The sequence below is a fragment of the Bison bison genome, unplaced genomic scaffold, assembly GCF_000754665.1.
Source record: "Bison bison bison isolate TAMUID 2011002044 unplaced genomic scaffold, Bison_UMD1.0 scf7180017864346, whole genome shotgun sequence".
Taxonomy (NCBI): domain Eukaryota; kingdom Metazoa; phylum Chordata; class Mammalia; order Artiodactyla; family Bovidae; genus Bison; species Bison bison.
Genome location: NW_011494918.1, coordinates 1,704,688 through 1,719,212, shown reverse-complemented (window position 1 = coordinate 1,719,212; position 14,525 = coordinate 1,704,688). Strand labels below are relative to the sequence as shown.

Here is a 14,525-nt window from a genome sequence, read left to right as displayed (position 1 = left end):
GAAATGACAGTCAGCCTTTCCCTGCCCAGCGAATCCAGCATGTTCAACAATAACCGCTCCTCATCACCAAGTGAGCAGGAGTCCAACTCCACTTATGATCGCATCTTTCCACTCCGCCCTGACTACCAGGAGCCATCCAGGCTGATACGAAAACTTCCAGAATTTGCTCCAGGGGAGGAAGAGTCAGGTGAGGATGAGGTGATGGGCAGAGAATTGAGGGACAAAGTTTATGAAGGTGTGACACAATTACTCCTGCTCAACCAAGTCTAGTTTAGCCTAGAGAAGTCCACCTTCTCCTGGGAAGTCCACACTGTTTTTCTAGACTTGGTCTGCTGCTACTCCTATGCAAATTTGAGCATCTCTCCTCTGCTACTAATAATAGCAGATGTTTGGAAGGCCCCACATGTTAGAAGAAGCAAATAGATAAAATGTGTTACTCAAGTGTTAACACCGGAAGAACTTAAACAGCCCAACTAGTCCAACCTCCTCTTTTTTCATAAGAGGAAAGTAAGAAGACTCAGATAAGGTACTTACTCAATATCAAACACCAATGGGGTAAATTCAGGACTAGAATCAAACTTGAAGAAAAAACAATGAAGCTAAAGACATCCTAGAATCCCCAGTTTTTAGTCACCTAGATAATTGTGCTGGGCGTCCCTGGTGGTACAGACAGTAAAGAATCCGCCTGCAATGTGAGAGACCTGGGTTTGATCCCTAGGTAGGGAAGATCCCCTGGAGAAGGACATGGCAACCCACTCCAGTATTCTTGCCTGGAGAATCCCCATGGACAGAGAAGCCTGGCGGGCTACAGTCCATGGGGTTGCAAAGAGTTGGACATGACGGAGAGACTAAGCACAGATAATCGTGTTATTTAATTTTTGTTCATTTTTCTTTAGTGAATGATTTATTAGACTCATATATGATTTTATTACGAAAGTAAATATCTCTTGCCTTCTCTCAGTAAAAGCATTGCTTTGGTAAACGGTGCCAATTGATTCCCATCCCAGTGTTTTTTAAAAAGGGCTGCAGAGTGACATCAGAAGGAACGCTAGGGTCATTGCTGAGACTAAGAGCAAGTTTTCTTTCCATAATATCAGCAACCAAAGGTGACCCACGTCAATAGGAGAGGACTGATGGTTTTCAGGAGAGAGGTCACTGGAAAAGTAGCAGGACTGACCACGAGGGCAGAGGCTTTTCAAGGGAGTCTTTCCAAAGGAAGAAAGGACACTAATGTGTATTTACCACTCAGTTTAGTTCAGTTCAGTTCAGTAGCTCACTCGTGTCTGACTCTTTGCGACCCCATGGACTGCAGCATGCCAGGCTTCCCTGTCCATCACCAACTCCCAAAGCTTGCACAAACTCATGTCTATCAAGTTGGTGATGCCATCCAACCATCTCATCCTCTGTCATCCTCTTCTCCTCCTGCCTTCCGTCTTTCCCAGCATCATGGTCTTTTCCAATGAGTCAGTTCTTCACATCAGGTGGCCAAAGTATTGGAGTTTCAGCTACAGCATCAGTCCTTCCAATGAATATTCAGGACTGATTTCCTTTAGGATGGACTGGTTGGATCTCCTTGCAGTCCAAGGGACTCTCAAGAGTCTTCTCCAACCTCACAGTTCAAAAGCATCAATTCTTTGGTGTTCAGCTTTCTTTATAGAAAGATTTCTTTATATTTACCACTCAGTGGATAGCAAACTTTGATGGAGCATATTGAACTATGGGACTTTCACAGAGATAACAAGAAAAGAGATATAATTCTTTTTTTAGGCCGAGCCTAAGTAGCTTACCTACTTCCTGAAGGCTAAAATATTTCTCCTCGTATTTTAATGTGTTTTAAAGTTAGGCTGTCTTAAGCTAGATCATATAAATTTAATCAAAGTTTTAAATCCCCAAAATAGGTTGTTTACATCAGTGATCATATCTTAAAATTAAGAAAATATGCTGTTAAATCCTAAAACTTTAATGCTCCTGCCCTAACTAGTATAGCCAGCCTTCTTAGAGCTTCACTGCAATTCCATAAGTTTAGTCAAGGAGATTGTTAATGATCATGTAGCATGAGGAGAAGGGTACGAGATAAAATGGTGACCTGTATTCTGGAGGCCATAAGGAAGTCTCTAGAGGAACCTTTGTCCAAGTAATAATGTCATAGCCTAGGTTAGACTGGGGGATTTATTTTTGTTTTTTACTGTATTGTAATTGGAAGATAATTACTTTACAATATTGTGATGGTTTTTGCCATACATTAACATGAATTGGCTACATGTTTTAGCCTTCCTGTCAGATTTTCTTTCTTAAAGAGATCTCCAAAAATGCTCAATGGGATGAAGCTCATTGTCCTTGTCTTCCCAGGCTGCAGTGGCGTCGTGAAGCCAGTCCAGCCCAGTGGGCCCGAGGGTGTGCCCCACTACGCAGAGGCTGACATTGTGAACCTCCAGGGGGTGACTGGAGGCAACACCTACTCTGTGCCTGCCGTTACCATGGACCTACTCTCCGGAAAAGACGTGGCTGTGGAAGAGTTCCCCAGAAAGCTCTTAACATTCAAGGAGAAGCTGGGTGAAGGCCAGTTTGGGGAGGTGAGCTGATTCTTGGAGTGGAGTCTCCAGTCCTTGGCAGTTCAGAGGAAGTAGTTGAATAAAAATGATGTGTAGGGCAAAGTGGCCCATCCAGAGTGGACTCATGTGGGACGTGTCCTCCGGCCGTCTCTCCTCGTGTTGTCCTCTATAGCGGTCCCCAACAGTTTGGGCACCAGGTGTCATGGAAGACAGTTTTCCATGGACTGGGGGAGGGGGTGGCGTTGGCATCTCCAAATCCCAAGTGTATTACATTTATTGTGTACTTTGTTTCTATTACTATTATATCAGCTCCACCTTTAGATCATATACACATTCCTGGAGGTGGGGACCCCTACTCTAGAAGACTAGTATTGGGTCAGTCTCATCTTTGTCAAATAGCTGTGGAATTCCTGGGAATTCTGATTTCTATACAAGAGTTTTTAAAGCAGGAAAGTCACTAGACTTAGAGATCCTAAAATCATCCAATATTTTCTAAATATTTTACAGTAGGTTACAGAGGGTGGGGACCATAAGATGTGATCATCTTTTATAAACTGTCCAAGAACATCCTGCTATTGGATAGCCACTTTGTTTTTTTCCATTTTAATAGGAGTTACATGTAAAATGGTCAAAAACAACCTCGCCCCTGCTTTTAGTCCCAGAATCAGCCACTAGGGAATAAATCACTAACCAAGATAAGGAGAACACTCTTCTCAATTGCCCTCAGAGTGATGCATGTAATATTTGACTTTTCATTCTTACAACAGTCACATGAGCCTTCCGAGAATTCAAAGCAATGATTTAAGTGGCAACAGAAGTTCTTCAACACCACCATCTAAACTCCAAATGTAACTTGGTTTCCTAAGCGTATAGTACTGGTTTGAGCATGGGTGGCATGCTTTAACCTTGTGAAGATTTGGTGGTGATGGAGGAAGAAGGGCCCATGGCATTCGTTTATGGTGTTATGTCCACTCATTCTGTCTCCTGAGTTGAAAATGCAGGCTTGTTATACTGTTATTGACACGTAGGTGTTCCCGATAATGCTAATTCCATCCTAAGGGATTACCTTAGAGAATAAAATACCTTATGTTTTGTGCAATCTTATAGCCATACTCCCTTGAATCAAAGTTGAAGCATTTATACAAGATGACATTTTATAGTATAATAAAATAATACTGTATTTTATAGCTGTACTAAAATAGTTATAGATTCATTCACATATTTAATATTCCAACCAATGTATATTTTTTATAAAGCAGTAACATATCACATTAGCTTACCATTAAAAAAAATCAATTATTTGAGTTAAAGATATGCTACACATAGCTTCTTATTGGCCTTTTGATTATTTTGCCTGAGTTGTAAGAGTTAGTTTATCTCCAGGAAATGCCCAGCAAGAGTACTGAGACATCTTCAGGAGAAATGATGATGCTGAGACTAGATGACTTTTGTCTAGGTTCATCTCTGTGAAGTGGAGGGAATGGAAAAGTTCAAAGACAAAGATTTTGCCCTAGATGTCAGTGCCAACCAGCCTGTCCTGGTGGCTGTGAAAATGCTCCGAGCAGATGCCAACAAGAATGCCAGGTCTGTGGTCTACATTTTGAATTTTCCTTTATTTGTTTCATCTTCAGGATCAGGGATACTCTTGGAAACTTCTGAGCAATTTTCTTTTGAGATGGGAAGGTCTATGAGCTGCCTCATATATCCATTGTTGTGTTTTATATTTCTGATGGGTCAGTAATTCTCATCTTCATTCTCATCTCCTTCTAAAACAAATGTACATTTTCTGTTAGATCTACGTATTTACTTCCTAACCTCCTTTGCACAGCACTGTGCTTCCCAACCTACACAGCAGTCTGACATTCCTGAATGTCATTACCTACCCTTGCAAACTTTTCACAGTCACACACATCTTTCTTGCTAAGCTCCTGCCATTCTCCTTTTTTTCACACTGAATCTCTATTTACTTTCTCATCCCTTTTTTTCTCTTTTATGCTCCTCTTCGTCTATATCCAGCAACCCCCCAAATGAGAAGCTACCTCTACTTGGAAAAGTACACATGGACCTCAAAGCAAAAGGATCCACAGTCCTTTAGCAGTTTTCCAAACTGGCTAATAATCTCTTGGATCCTTTACTACATAAATTGCAGTTTCCAGCCACACTCCGTTGTTTGACAGCCTTTCCATTACAGTAATGGTGAGTTAATCCTCACCCAGACAGGCATGCTGGTTGAAAGCTGATTGAATGTGTCTCAGGAAAATCTGCACATCTGGGTAACATATGCATTTCTTCATTTGTGTTGGCTTGATTTGTCTCACTGATGTTCAAATTCAGAAAAAGTTTAGATTGCTATACCTCAAATTATCATAAATTCCAAGAATGGTGATAGGGTTTTATTAAAAGTCTTGCAATTGGCAGGATGTGGCATGAAGAAGAAAGAAAGTCAAGGGAACAGAACTGTGGCGGTTTTGGAATTTTAACTGTGAGAATTTCAATCTGAAGGATACTAATATGAATGAAAAGTGATATCCTCAGGTCCCATTGAAAGAAAGAATATTCCTGATATAAATATTAGCCCATGATTAGAGAAGGTGGCAAGAAGAAAGGAAAAAAAAAAAAAACAAACTATGGGATGTGACAAAGCTTTTACCCGTTAAAAACATTTTTTTTAAACAATGTTGTGTTGATTTGTGCCATAGTTATACATGTATCCCCTCCTTCTTGAGCCTCCCTTCTCGCTCACTGTTTTTTGATGAGGTGTGGTGTTCCATCTTTGCCCACTCCAATTAAGCAACAACGGATGGCTTAGGTTGTGCGCCCTCCCAAACCATGGACTCCCTTGCTTTGAGATTGAAGGAGGAATGAAAGAGGAGAGGTGTTGAAACCATATTGATTTTAAGGATTTTATATTGACTGGTATGACTCCCAGTCCAGGATTGCTAGAAAACTCCTAGGAGACATACAACATGTCTATTACAATAGTTTTGATAATGTGGGCTAGTGGTTTCACTCCCCCAAATATTGCTACTGGGAAGGTAGCCCGCTTTGTGATTCAAGGGTGGTCATCACCATCTACTCTAACAGCTATTAGTTTTGGCCAAGTGAGTACTTCTTTTGAAATGACTGCATTACCACCATGAACTTTAAACTGCTCAATTTTGAACAGGTTACTAAATGTGTGTTGTGATTGTCTGCTGGTACACTCTGCATTAAAAGAAGCCAGCATGGGACAATAAAAAATTATCAGATAAACCAGAGGATGGTTATTTATTTTCATAAAAAAGTGCCTTAGCTTTATTTATAGTGACTCCATGGCTTTTAAAAAAGGGAAAGAACCCAGTGCACTTAAGGTATAATTTTCAGTTGAAGGTTTTATTTTTAAGACTAGTTTTTAATAACCTATATTTGATTTAGCAAATATTAATCATATGAGTTTGAGTGAACTCCAGGAGTTGCTAATGGACAGGGAGGCCTGGCATGCTGCGATTCATGGGGTCGCAAAGAGTCGGACACGACTGAGCGACTGAACTGAACTGAACTGAACTGAATCACTTTCTATGTGGCAGGGCTTTTGTTGGATACTAAGGGTGCAAATGTGAATGGCATGGTCCATATGCCTCCAAAATTACAGTTGAATAAGGGTTTATCATATTCCAGGATGAGTAGAATGAGACAGTTTCCAGGAAGCAATTTCTCTGTTCTCACAAAGGTTATCCAAAGGAAAAGAAGACTAGTATAATGGGCAGGACTAGACTTTGCTGTGTCTTCTCCCACTTCTTGATTCTAACTCTGGCAACCTCTGGGTTTATCTACGTCTGTGTCCTTCAAAGGAATGATTTTCTCAAGGAGATAAAGATCATGTCCCGGCTCAAGGACCCAAACATCATCCGTCTCTTAGCTGTGTGCATCACTGAGGATCCTCTTTGCATGATCACTGAGTACATGGAAAATGGAGATCTCAATCAGTTTCTTTCCCGACACGAGCCACCCAATTCTTCCTCTGCCAGTGTTCCCACTGTCAGGTAAATAAGCTGAGTCTTCCATCTCTTTCCTGGGTTCATGAGACAAAGATGGGGAGCAGGGAGTTTTAAAGTTCATCATTGTTCTTGGATGGCAGGGGATGTTGTTGTTCAGTTGCTAAGTTGTGTCTGACTCTTTGCGACCCCATAGACTGCAGCACACCAGGCTTCCCTATTCTTCACTATCTCCCAGAGCTTACTCAACCTTATGTCCATTGAGTCAGTGATGCCATCCAGCCATCTCATCCTCTGTCATTCCCTTCTCCTCCTTCCCTCAATCTTTCCCAGCATCAGGGTCTTTCCCAATGAGTCAGGGGATGTTAGTGTGCAGGGAATAACAGAGCAGCTGTGCTTTGGGGGAAAGTAAAGAGATAAATGAGGAATAGAGAAGGGATGCTGAGTTGGAACCCCAGTTTTTTGGTACCAACTGTAGAGTATGTACCTTTCACAGCTTCTTGTTTCCAGAGGCTACTTTCTCTCTTCCTTTGTATTTCCTCAGTTATGCCAACCTGAAGTTTATGGCTACCCAGATTGCATCTGGTATGAAGTACCTTTCCTCACTTAATTTTGTTCATCGAGATCTGGCCACACGAAACTGCTTAGTGGGTAAGAACTATACCATCAAGATAGCTGATTTTGGAATGAGCAGAAACCTATACAGTGGTGACTACTACCGAATCCAGGGCCGGGCAGTGCTCCCGATCCGCTGGATGTCCTGGGAGAGCATCTTGCTGGTGAGTTTCCTGTTTTTGAGCTCTGCCCTAGCAACCAGCACATAGGCAGGTGCACAGGGCATGTAGAGGTGCACCAGAGACAGCAGGAGACAGACCATGAATAGACTTTAATGTTTTCTCTGACCTGAAATGACTTACTTTGGTCCTAATCATTATTTTTTAACACTTGCCTATTTCTGCTGATAAAATGTAAAATGCTTACTATAGAAAATTTGGAAAGAAAGGTTAAAAATATACCTGGAATGATAAGAAATTTAGTATGATTTTTTTTTAATCTCTACCCTTCCCATATTATTGATCTTAATTTGGGGTATTAAAATTTTGTCATTTAAAGAACTGTTATCCACACAAAATATTTTTTGTATTAATTTCATAACCATATTTCTAATTAATTATTTTGTTTCTATTTCAATGATTATCATCATTTACTTTTTAAGTTCCTCATTCTTTGCTTTTGTAATTTTTATTCAGCTTTTGGTATTCTGAATCACAAGTGAATAATTCTTTTTCTGAATGCTTCTCTTCTCTGACCATGCATATTTGAGGCAGTTTATGCCACTTGGTTTTATGCCACTTAGCTGATTTATAGAATTATTAAACTTTAAACTTTTACTTCCTATGATGCTGAATACATGTAATTTTGTCTTTTGTCATTTATTATTCCAGAGAAAAGCCTGAAAGCAATCTAGTTTTGTTCATTTATTGTTAATCTGTTTGTTTCTTGTTCATATTCTTGTAGGATTTGTTAATTTTAAAATAAAAATTGTATAGTCATCCCTTTTCTCTCACCAAGATAACCACTATTAATATTAATATTCTACTATATTTCCTTTGAGGATTTTTTCTATACATGTATCTCCCTTAATATATGTATTATGTATACAAAATTATTTTACATATTGGGATGATACTATGCACATAAAATTCTCTCTCATTGGCAGTAAATATTCTTCAAAAACATGATTTTAATGGTTATATAATATTCCATTATAGATATATCCTGTAATTTAATGTCATAATAATTTGGTATTTTCCAATTTCCTTCAATTATAAATAATGCTGTAAGATATACCATTTTATATAAATCATTATAAAGATTTTTATCATCTACATAGGTGAATCACATATTTTACCCCTTTCTAATGTGATTACTAAGCTTTGCTCCCTTTAAATGTATTTCATGGTGTTATAAAACATAATTAGACCGAGATTCAGAGGGTTTTGGTCCAACTCTCAGTTTTTCTATTATTAATGGTCTTATAAACCAGGGGATTTTAGTACACCTATGTTGTCTCACTTTTCTGATGTAAAAAGTAGGAATAAATATTATCTACTTCAGCACTGTGATTATTGAATAGAACATGTGCAAGTATTTAATGGATGTTGACTGCATCTGAATCTCACTGAGATCACTTGTCAGCCTGTCCTTCAAGACTGTGATGATCATTGAACAGGAACTACTCGAGGCATTCACACTGGATTCCTGTATCTCTAACACAGAGATATCTGGATCTCTTCCTGTTCTTATTTTGCCTTTCCCGCGGGCATCTACCTGCGGCTGCCCTAGATCCTGGACTTTGACCTTCTAACTCTCAGCGGGAGAGTCAGGTAGCTTATGGCCACATCCTCTTCAGTCCTTGGATCTCATCTGCAAGAGAAGCAGACCTCAGTAGAGATCCTGAGGGTGAGAGACGGGTGGAGGCTGGCATTGAAACAACTTCCTATTGTCGTTTTCAGATTCCCAGTGCATATCTTGGCAGTTCCAGTATTCCTTGCCCTGTGTAGTGAAAAACTCCATTTTATGACAATCTCTCTGCTCTTGTCATACACAGATTATTCTGACTTTCTCCTCTTTTTCTTACTTAAACAGGGCAAATTCACCACAGCAAGTGATGTGTGGGCCTTCGGGGTGACTCTGTGGGAGACTTTCACCTTTTGCCAGGAACAGCCCTATTCCCAACTGTCAGATGAACAGGTCATTGAGAATACTGGAGAGTTCTTCCGAGACCAAGGGAGGCAGGTGAGAGCTTCTGGGGGTGGAGAGATGTGGCCTTGGGTGCTCCCGAAGGTGAGAGAAAGAAAAGTTCTGATCTAACAGGATAGGCCTGAGCTGGAAGACGGGCTACCTGGATGATAGTCATATTTCACTAATTATCCAGGTGATGTGAAAGACCAAGGTCCTCCCTAGGCATCCATACACTCTACTTTATCCATGGATCAACCCACTGGTCACTGGGGAGCATGAGGGGGTCCCATCAGGCTTCTGCATAACTCAAAGATGGTGGTGGTGGTGGTGGTGGTTTACTCACTAAGTTGTGTTCTACTCTGTGCGACCCCATGGACTGTAGCCTGTCAGGCTCCTCTGTCCATGGGATTCTCCAGGCAAGAATACTGGCTGGGGACCATTTACTTCTCCAGGGGACCTTCTTGACCCAGGGATTGAACCTGGGTCTCCTGCATTGCAGGTTGATTCTTTACCAACTGCTTCCCCTCCCCACACTTTATGTCCACCTGCCGGGGTCCAGCCCCAGCTGATCCAGGGAGTTCGAAGCAGGGACGGCGTCGGCGAGGATCAGGATACAATAGCTTTGATTAGATATTAATTAAAGATATAAAGAGTAATAGAATAAGGATAGCTCAATAGGAAAATTCAGTGGAGAAATGAGGCTGAGTAGCTTGGTTTACGCGGGAGACCAATAAAACTTCAAGACAAGAAGTTTGCACCACTTACGTAGGCCGCAGGCGTCCTTCCGTTCTCCCGAAGGAGAGGAGACACTGAGGCCTCCCCAGTCAGATCTTAGAAGCCCAGGCATAATTAGTAAGCATGGCGGGTTCCATACTCCAGATGGAGACTCAGCCAGAGTGAGAGAGAGAGAGAGACATGGGGAGACCTGTATTTCGAGAAACTGATCCCAATTCTTTATTTTCCATGGTCTACTTTTATACACTGAGATGTTATGCAAAAGTCACGCGGGGTCAGCAGTCCTGACTTTTATCAAAGTCAGGTGCTTCATACAAATGTATACAGAGGTCTTAGGGGTGTTACATCATCTTCTGGCCAGGGGGGCCTGCTGGCAATTTAGGACCTCTCCTTGTGACAGTGGTCAGTCAACCAGAACACTTTTTTCTCCAAGGGTGATTATTCTTAAAACAGACACCACCCAAATAAAGTTACATTCCTATAGGGTGAGGGTGTAGTGGGTTTTAGTTAAGGAAAGAATTTACTTAGCCTAAGGTCTAACATGGTTAATATCAAAGGTTAATACTTATTTCTTCTATATATTCATTAATGTGTGTAAGGGCAGGGGATGTGAAGACTTAGCAACAAACATTGGCTCAACAAATGAAAAACCCTTCACCAATACAATTTCTAATCAGCCCATTATACTTATACTAATAGTTTTCTAACTTTTCTAAGGAACCTGTTTTTAGAAGGTTTAAAGCATCTCGTGCCTCTCACGGTTGGGAGGCTGTGAGCAATCACATGTGGCCAGACAAGCCTGTCAGGCAGGCTAGAGAACCTTCAGAGGAGTTTGTAGGTTGAAATACTCCTGTCACGCCCAGGAATTATTATTAACTGGAGCTCTAAGTTAACTCCTTCTCCGAAAGAGGTGGTGGGGGACAGCCCCCTGTAAAGTCAGAGGTGTAGGTGAGAGCACAAAGTAGTAAAGTAGGCAGGCTCTGGTTATGGGGGTAGATGCTCAAGGATTTCCAGGGGGACTCCTGAGGCTCGATCCCGCCTTTGCGTATGTCGAGCCTCCTTCCTCATGACCTTTGCCACAGGTGGAGTACCTCACTCTGGCCCCCAACATCTCCCCCTTTTTTATTTCTTAAAACAACCAGATGCAGCTCAGTCGCGAGCTTGCGAATGCTCTGCCAAAGAATCCTGACAATACAAGGAAGAATGATTATGAGAAGCAAAATTAGATCTAAAGATATTAGACAGAATGTTTTTTCCAGAAATAAAGTTAGAGAAGGTGTGAAATAAGTCATTAGCTGCTCCAGCAGCAGTAAAATCCAGTCGAGAGTGTTCCAGGGTCTGTATTTGATTATGAAATTTCCCTAAGTCCAGGCCAATGTCAGAGCTGTTCCAAACACCTGAGATATGATTTTTGATTTTTTCCCATTCATAATCTGTCTTGTTTACCATCAAAGATGTCACACATATCCACCGGTAATCAGTGTGGCTTGACAGAGCCATTTTAGCTTTTAAAGCCTGTAACTCAGTTCCAATATGCATTATTGCCTCTTCTAAGGCGTCTACTCTCATCTCCAATTTTCTATCTATAACTTCCTGTGTTGCTAGAGTTAAAGAGACATTTTTAGACATAGTATCAACATATTGAGCAGTATGCACTTGTTGAGTCAATGATATTGCTGCCACAGTAACAGAAACAATTGCTGCTAGCTGATATTCCTAAAATAAGTAAGCCCACAAATCGCCGTTGTCGCATTAAATCTTGTAGTTGTTGTAATACAGCAAGACCATAATTAACATATCAGTAAGTGGTTATATCATAAGATAAGGTGGACGTTGTAACACTACAAAGGAGCAAACATTATATTGAGGGTTTAAACAAGATGAGAGCATGCATTGTTCACAAGTCATTACATTGGGTCCACCAGTGAAAGTCACACGTACATTAAATTTTCCAGAATCGTTGGTAAAGAGAAAAACATAAGGAGAGGGTAGACAAGCCAAAACAGAATAAGTAGAATTATTTTCTGGTTGGAGTTCGTGCTGCAACAGCCCTGTCCAGTCTTGCCGGGATCTTGATGTTTATCTTGCCTCCCCTTCTGGCGGGCTCCTCTTTTGTGATCGAAGCAATGGGGGAACTGGATGTCTGGGGGTCTGCAACATGGCGAATCAGCCTGTCCCGGATCTAAATTGGAGAATCTGCATCCTGTGGAAAAATACAAGCACATCCTCGACCGCTAGTTAATAATGGGTCAGGACCCTTCCATTGTCCTGAGAGGAGGTCCTTCCATTTGACTAATGGTTTTGCATTCAATTGCTCTGGGCACCAATGGCGAAGCGTTGCAGTAGTTCCGGCTGAATCGGCATTTAAAATATTTATTACAAAAAGAGCATATTGCAAAATCTGATGGGGAGAGCTATACTTAAACTCCCCTTCTTTTAATTTTTGAATTTGAAGCTTTAATGTTTGATGTGCTCTTTCCACAATGGCTTGTCCCTGGGGATTATAAGGGATGCCTGTATTGTGTTTAATTTGAAACTGTAAACAAAATTCCTGAAAAGACTTAGAAGTATAAGCAGGAGCATTGTCAGTTTTCAGAGCTTTTGGCAGGCCCAAATATGAAAAACAAGTAAAGAGATGTTGTATCACATCTTTAACTGCCTCTCCGGTACGAGCAGTTGCAATAATAACGTGATAAAAGGTATCTACAGTTACATGAACAAAAGACAGTTTTCCAAATGAAGAGACATGAGTTACATCCGTCTGCCAGAGTATGTTAGGTTTGAGACCATGAGGATTAACTCCCATAGGTAGACTATTATAAACAGTGGGGCAGTGTAAGCAAGAACTCACAATCTCTCGAGCAGTCTCTCTGGGAATTTGGAATTGATATCTTAAGGCAGTAGCGTATTGATGATGAAGTGAGTGAGAGGCTCTGGCCTCCTCAATCACAGTAGCCACTGTATTTCTGGTTAACAAGTCAGCCAAATCATTAAAGGCATTTAAAGGGCCAGGCAATCCGGAATGAGCCCGAATGTGTCCAATGAAAAATATTTTATTTCTTTTCCAAATTTGTTGCTGTAAATTACTTAACAAATGAAATATGGTAGTTTTATTTTCAGGCAAAACCGCAGTTTCAATGTGTGGAAACAACCTGACAATATACTGAGAATCAGAATAAAGGTTAAATTCTTCATCTGCAAACATAGCAAAAGCCTCTATGACTGCTGTTATTTCAGCTCTTTGAGCTGAAGTTTCCTGTGTTTCTAAAAACTTTTGGTGATTTTTAGTGACTATGGAAGCTTTACCGTTTGCTGACCCATCAGTAAAAACTATCTGAGCATTTGGAATAGGAGATTGTTTACATCTGACAGGAAAAATAACTGGATGTCTGGATATAAAATTCAGCAAAACATGCAAAGGTAAATGATGCAGAATTTGACCACAATAATTTCCGACGGTAATCTGCCAGTCCTCATCAAACATTAGAAGAGCGTCAGGTTGTTCTTTATTATATGGAATTACAATTTCTGATGGCTCTTTAACAAGTAATTTAATGTTCCGCTTTTTTTCCTTTAGTATCAAAGTAGCTATCAATCCTGGATAAGAAGCCGCTACCTTTTTAGCTTGGGCGGGGAGATGGACCCATTCTAGGGGGCCGTTTTGCCATAAAACCAATTTCTGGCTACCCCAATTACACCTATGGGGTTTTATGGTAAAGGAATTGTCAAGCAGTTGTCAATTTAATTGTTTAAATTTTTAAAATTTACATTTCAACAACATAAATTTAGAGATATGTTAATTTAGGTCTAATGTTTAGTTTAGGTCTCTGTATAAATTTAAATAATAAATGTATAACCTCCTTATCTCATTTTGGTATACAGATATATCTAAATGCAAAATGTATTTATATATGTATTTATACATGGCAACAAGTATAAACTTATTGACATAATCAATATACTTGAATTAATCTTTATAATTAATATGTTAATTAATATATATTACAGCAATACCAACACGTACACAGCTAATACCAACCAACACAAACCAATGTACTGCAATAATGTCACACACATATAATATAATTATACAGTATATAGAACATATATCATCACAGCACATCAATCCATACCAATTAATATCAGCCACACACACATTATATTACTGCAATATACATTTAATTATACAGTATATGTATAATATGCATATATAGTATACATATTAATTATATACAAATTAATTAAGTATAGATCTATAAATAGAATTAGGTATACCTTTATTATATTTTATTTATACCCATATCTAATTAGGCAAACTGCAATTAGGCAAATATATTTATATTATGTATTTATAATAATATATAAAGTATTGTTAATTGCACCGCCTGTTGATAACTAAGAAATTGAGAAAACCCTTCTCTGAGTATCTCCTATTTGAGACAGCATGTCCCTCCCCCATAGGGTAAAGGGGAGCGTAGGAACTACATAGGGTTGGAAAGTTCCACAGGTACCCTCAAAC

The 14,525-nt window shown here is 40.0% G+C and overlaps 1 protein-coding gene across 1 annotated transcript in view; it reads left to right on the top strand.

Annotated features, from left to right (window-relative positions):
* The window catches only part of DDR2 (discoidin domain receptor tyrosine kinase 2), an 88,891-nt gene that overhangs the window by 65,895 nt on the left and 8,471 nt on the right, over positions 1-14,525 (top strand). Inside the window, exons 12-17 of the mRNA XM_010854666.1 lie at positions 1-187; positions 2,350-2,573; positions 4,009-4,136; positions 6,383-6,574; positions 7,071-7,305; positions 9,176-9,325. The exon at positions 1-187 is cut by the window's left edge and continues 7 nt beyond it. Coding sequence (XP_010852968.1) covers positions 1-187; positions 2,350-2,573; positions 4,009-4,136; positions 6,383-6,574; positions 7,071-7,305; positions 9,176-9,325 — 1,116 coding nt within the window. The remainder of the gene's footprint in view (positions 188-2,349; positions 2,574-4,008; positions 4,137-6,382; positions 6,575-7,070; positions 7,306-9,175; positions 9,326-14,525) is intronic.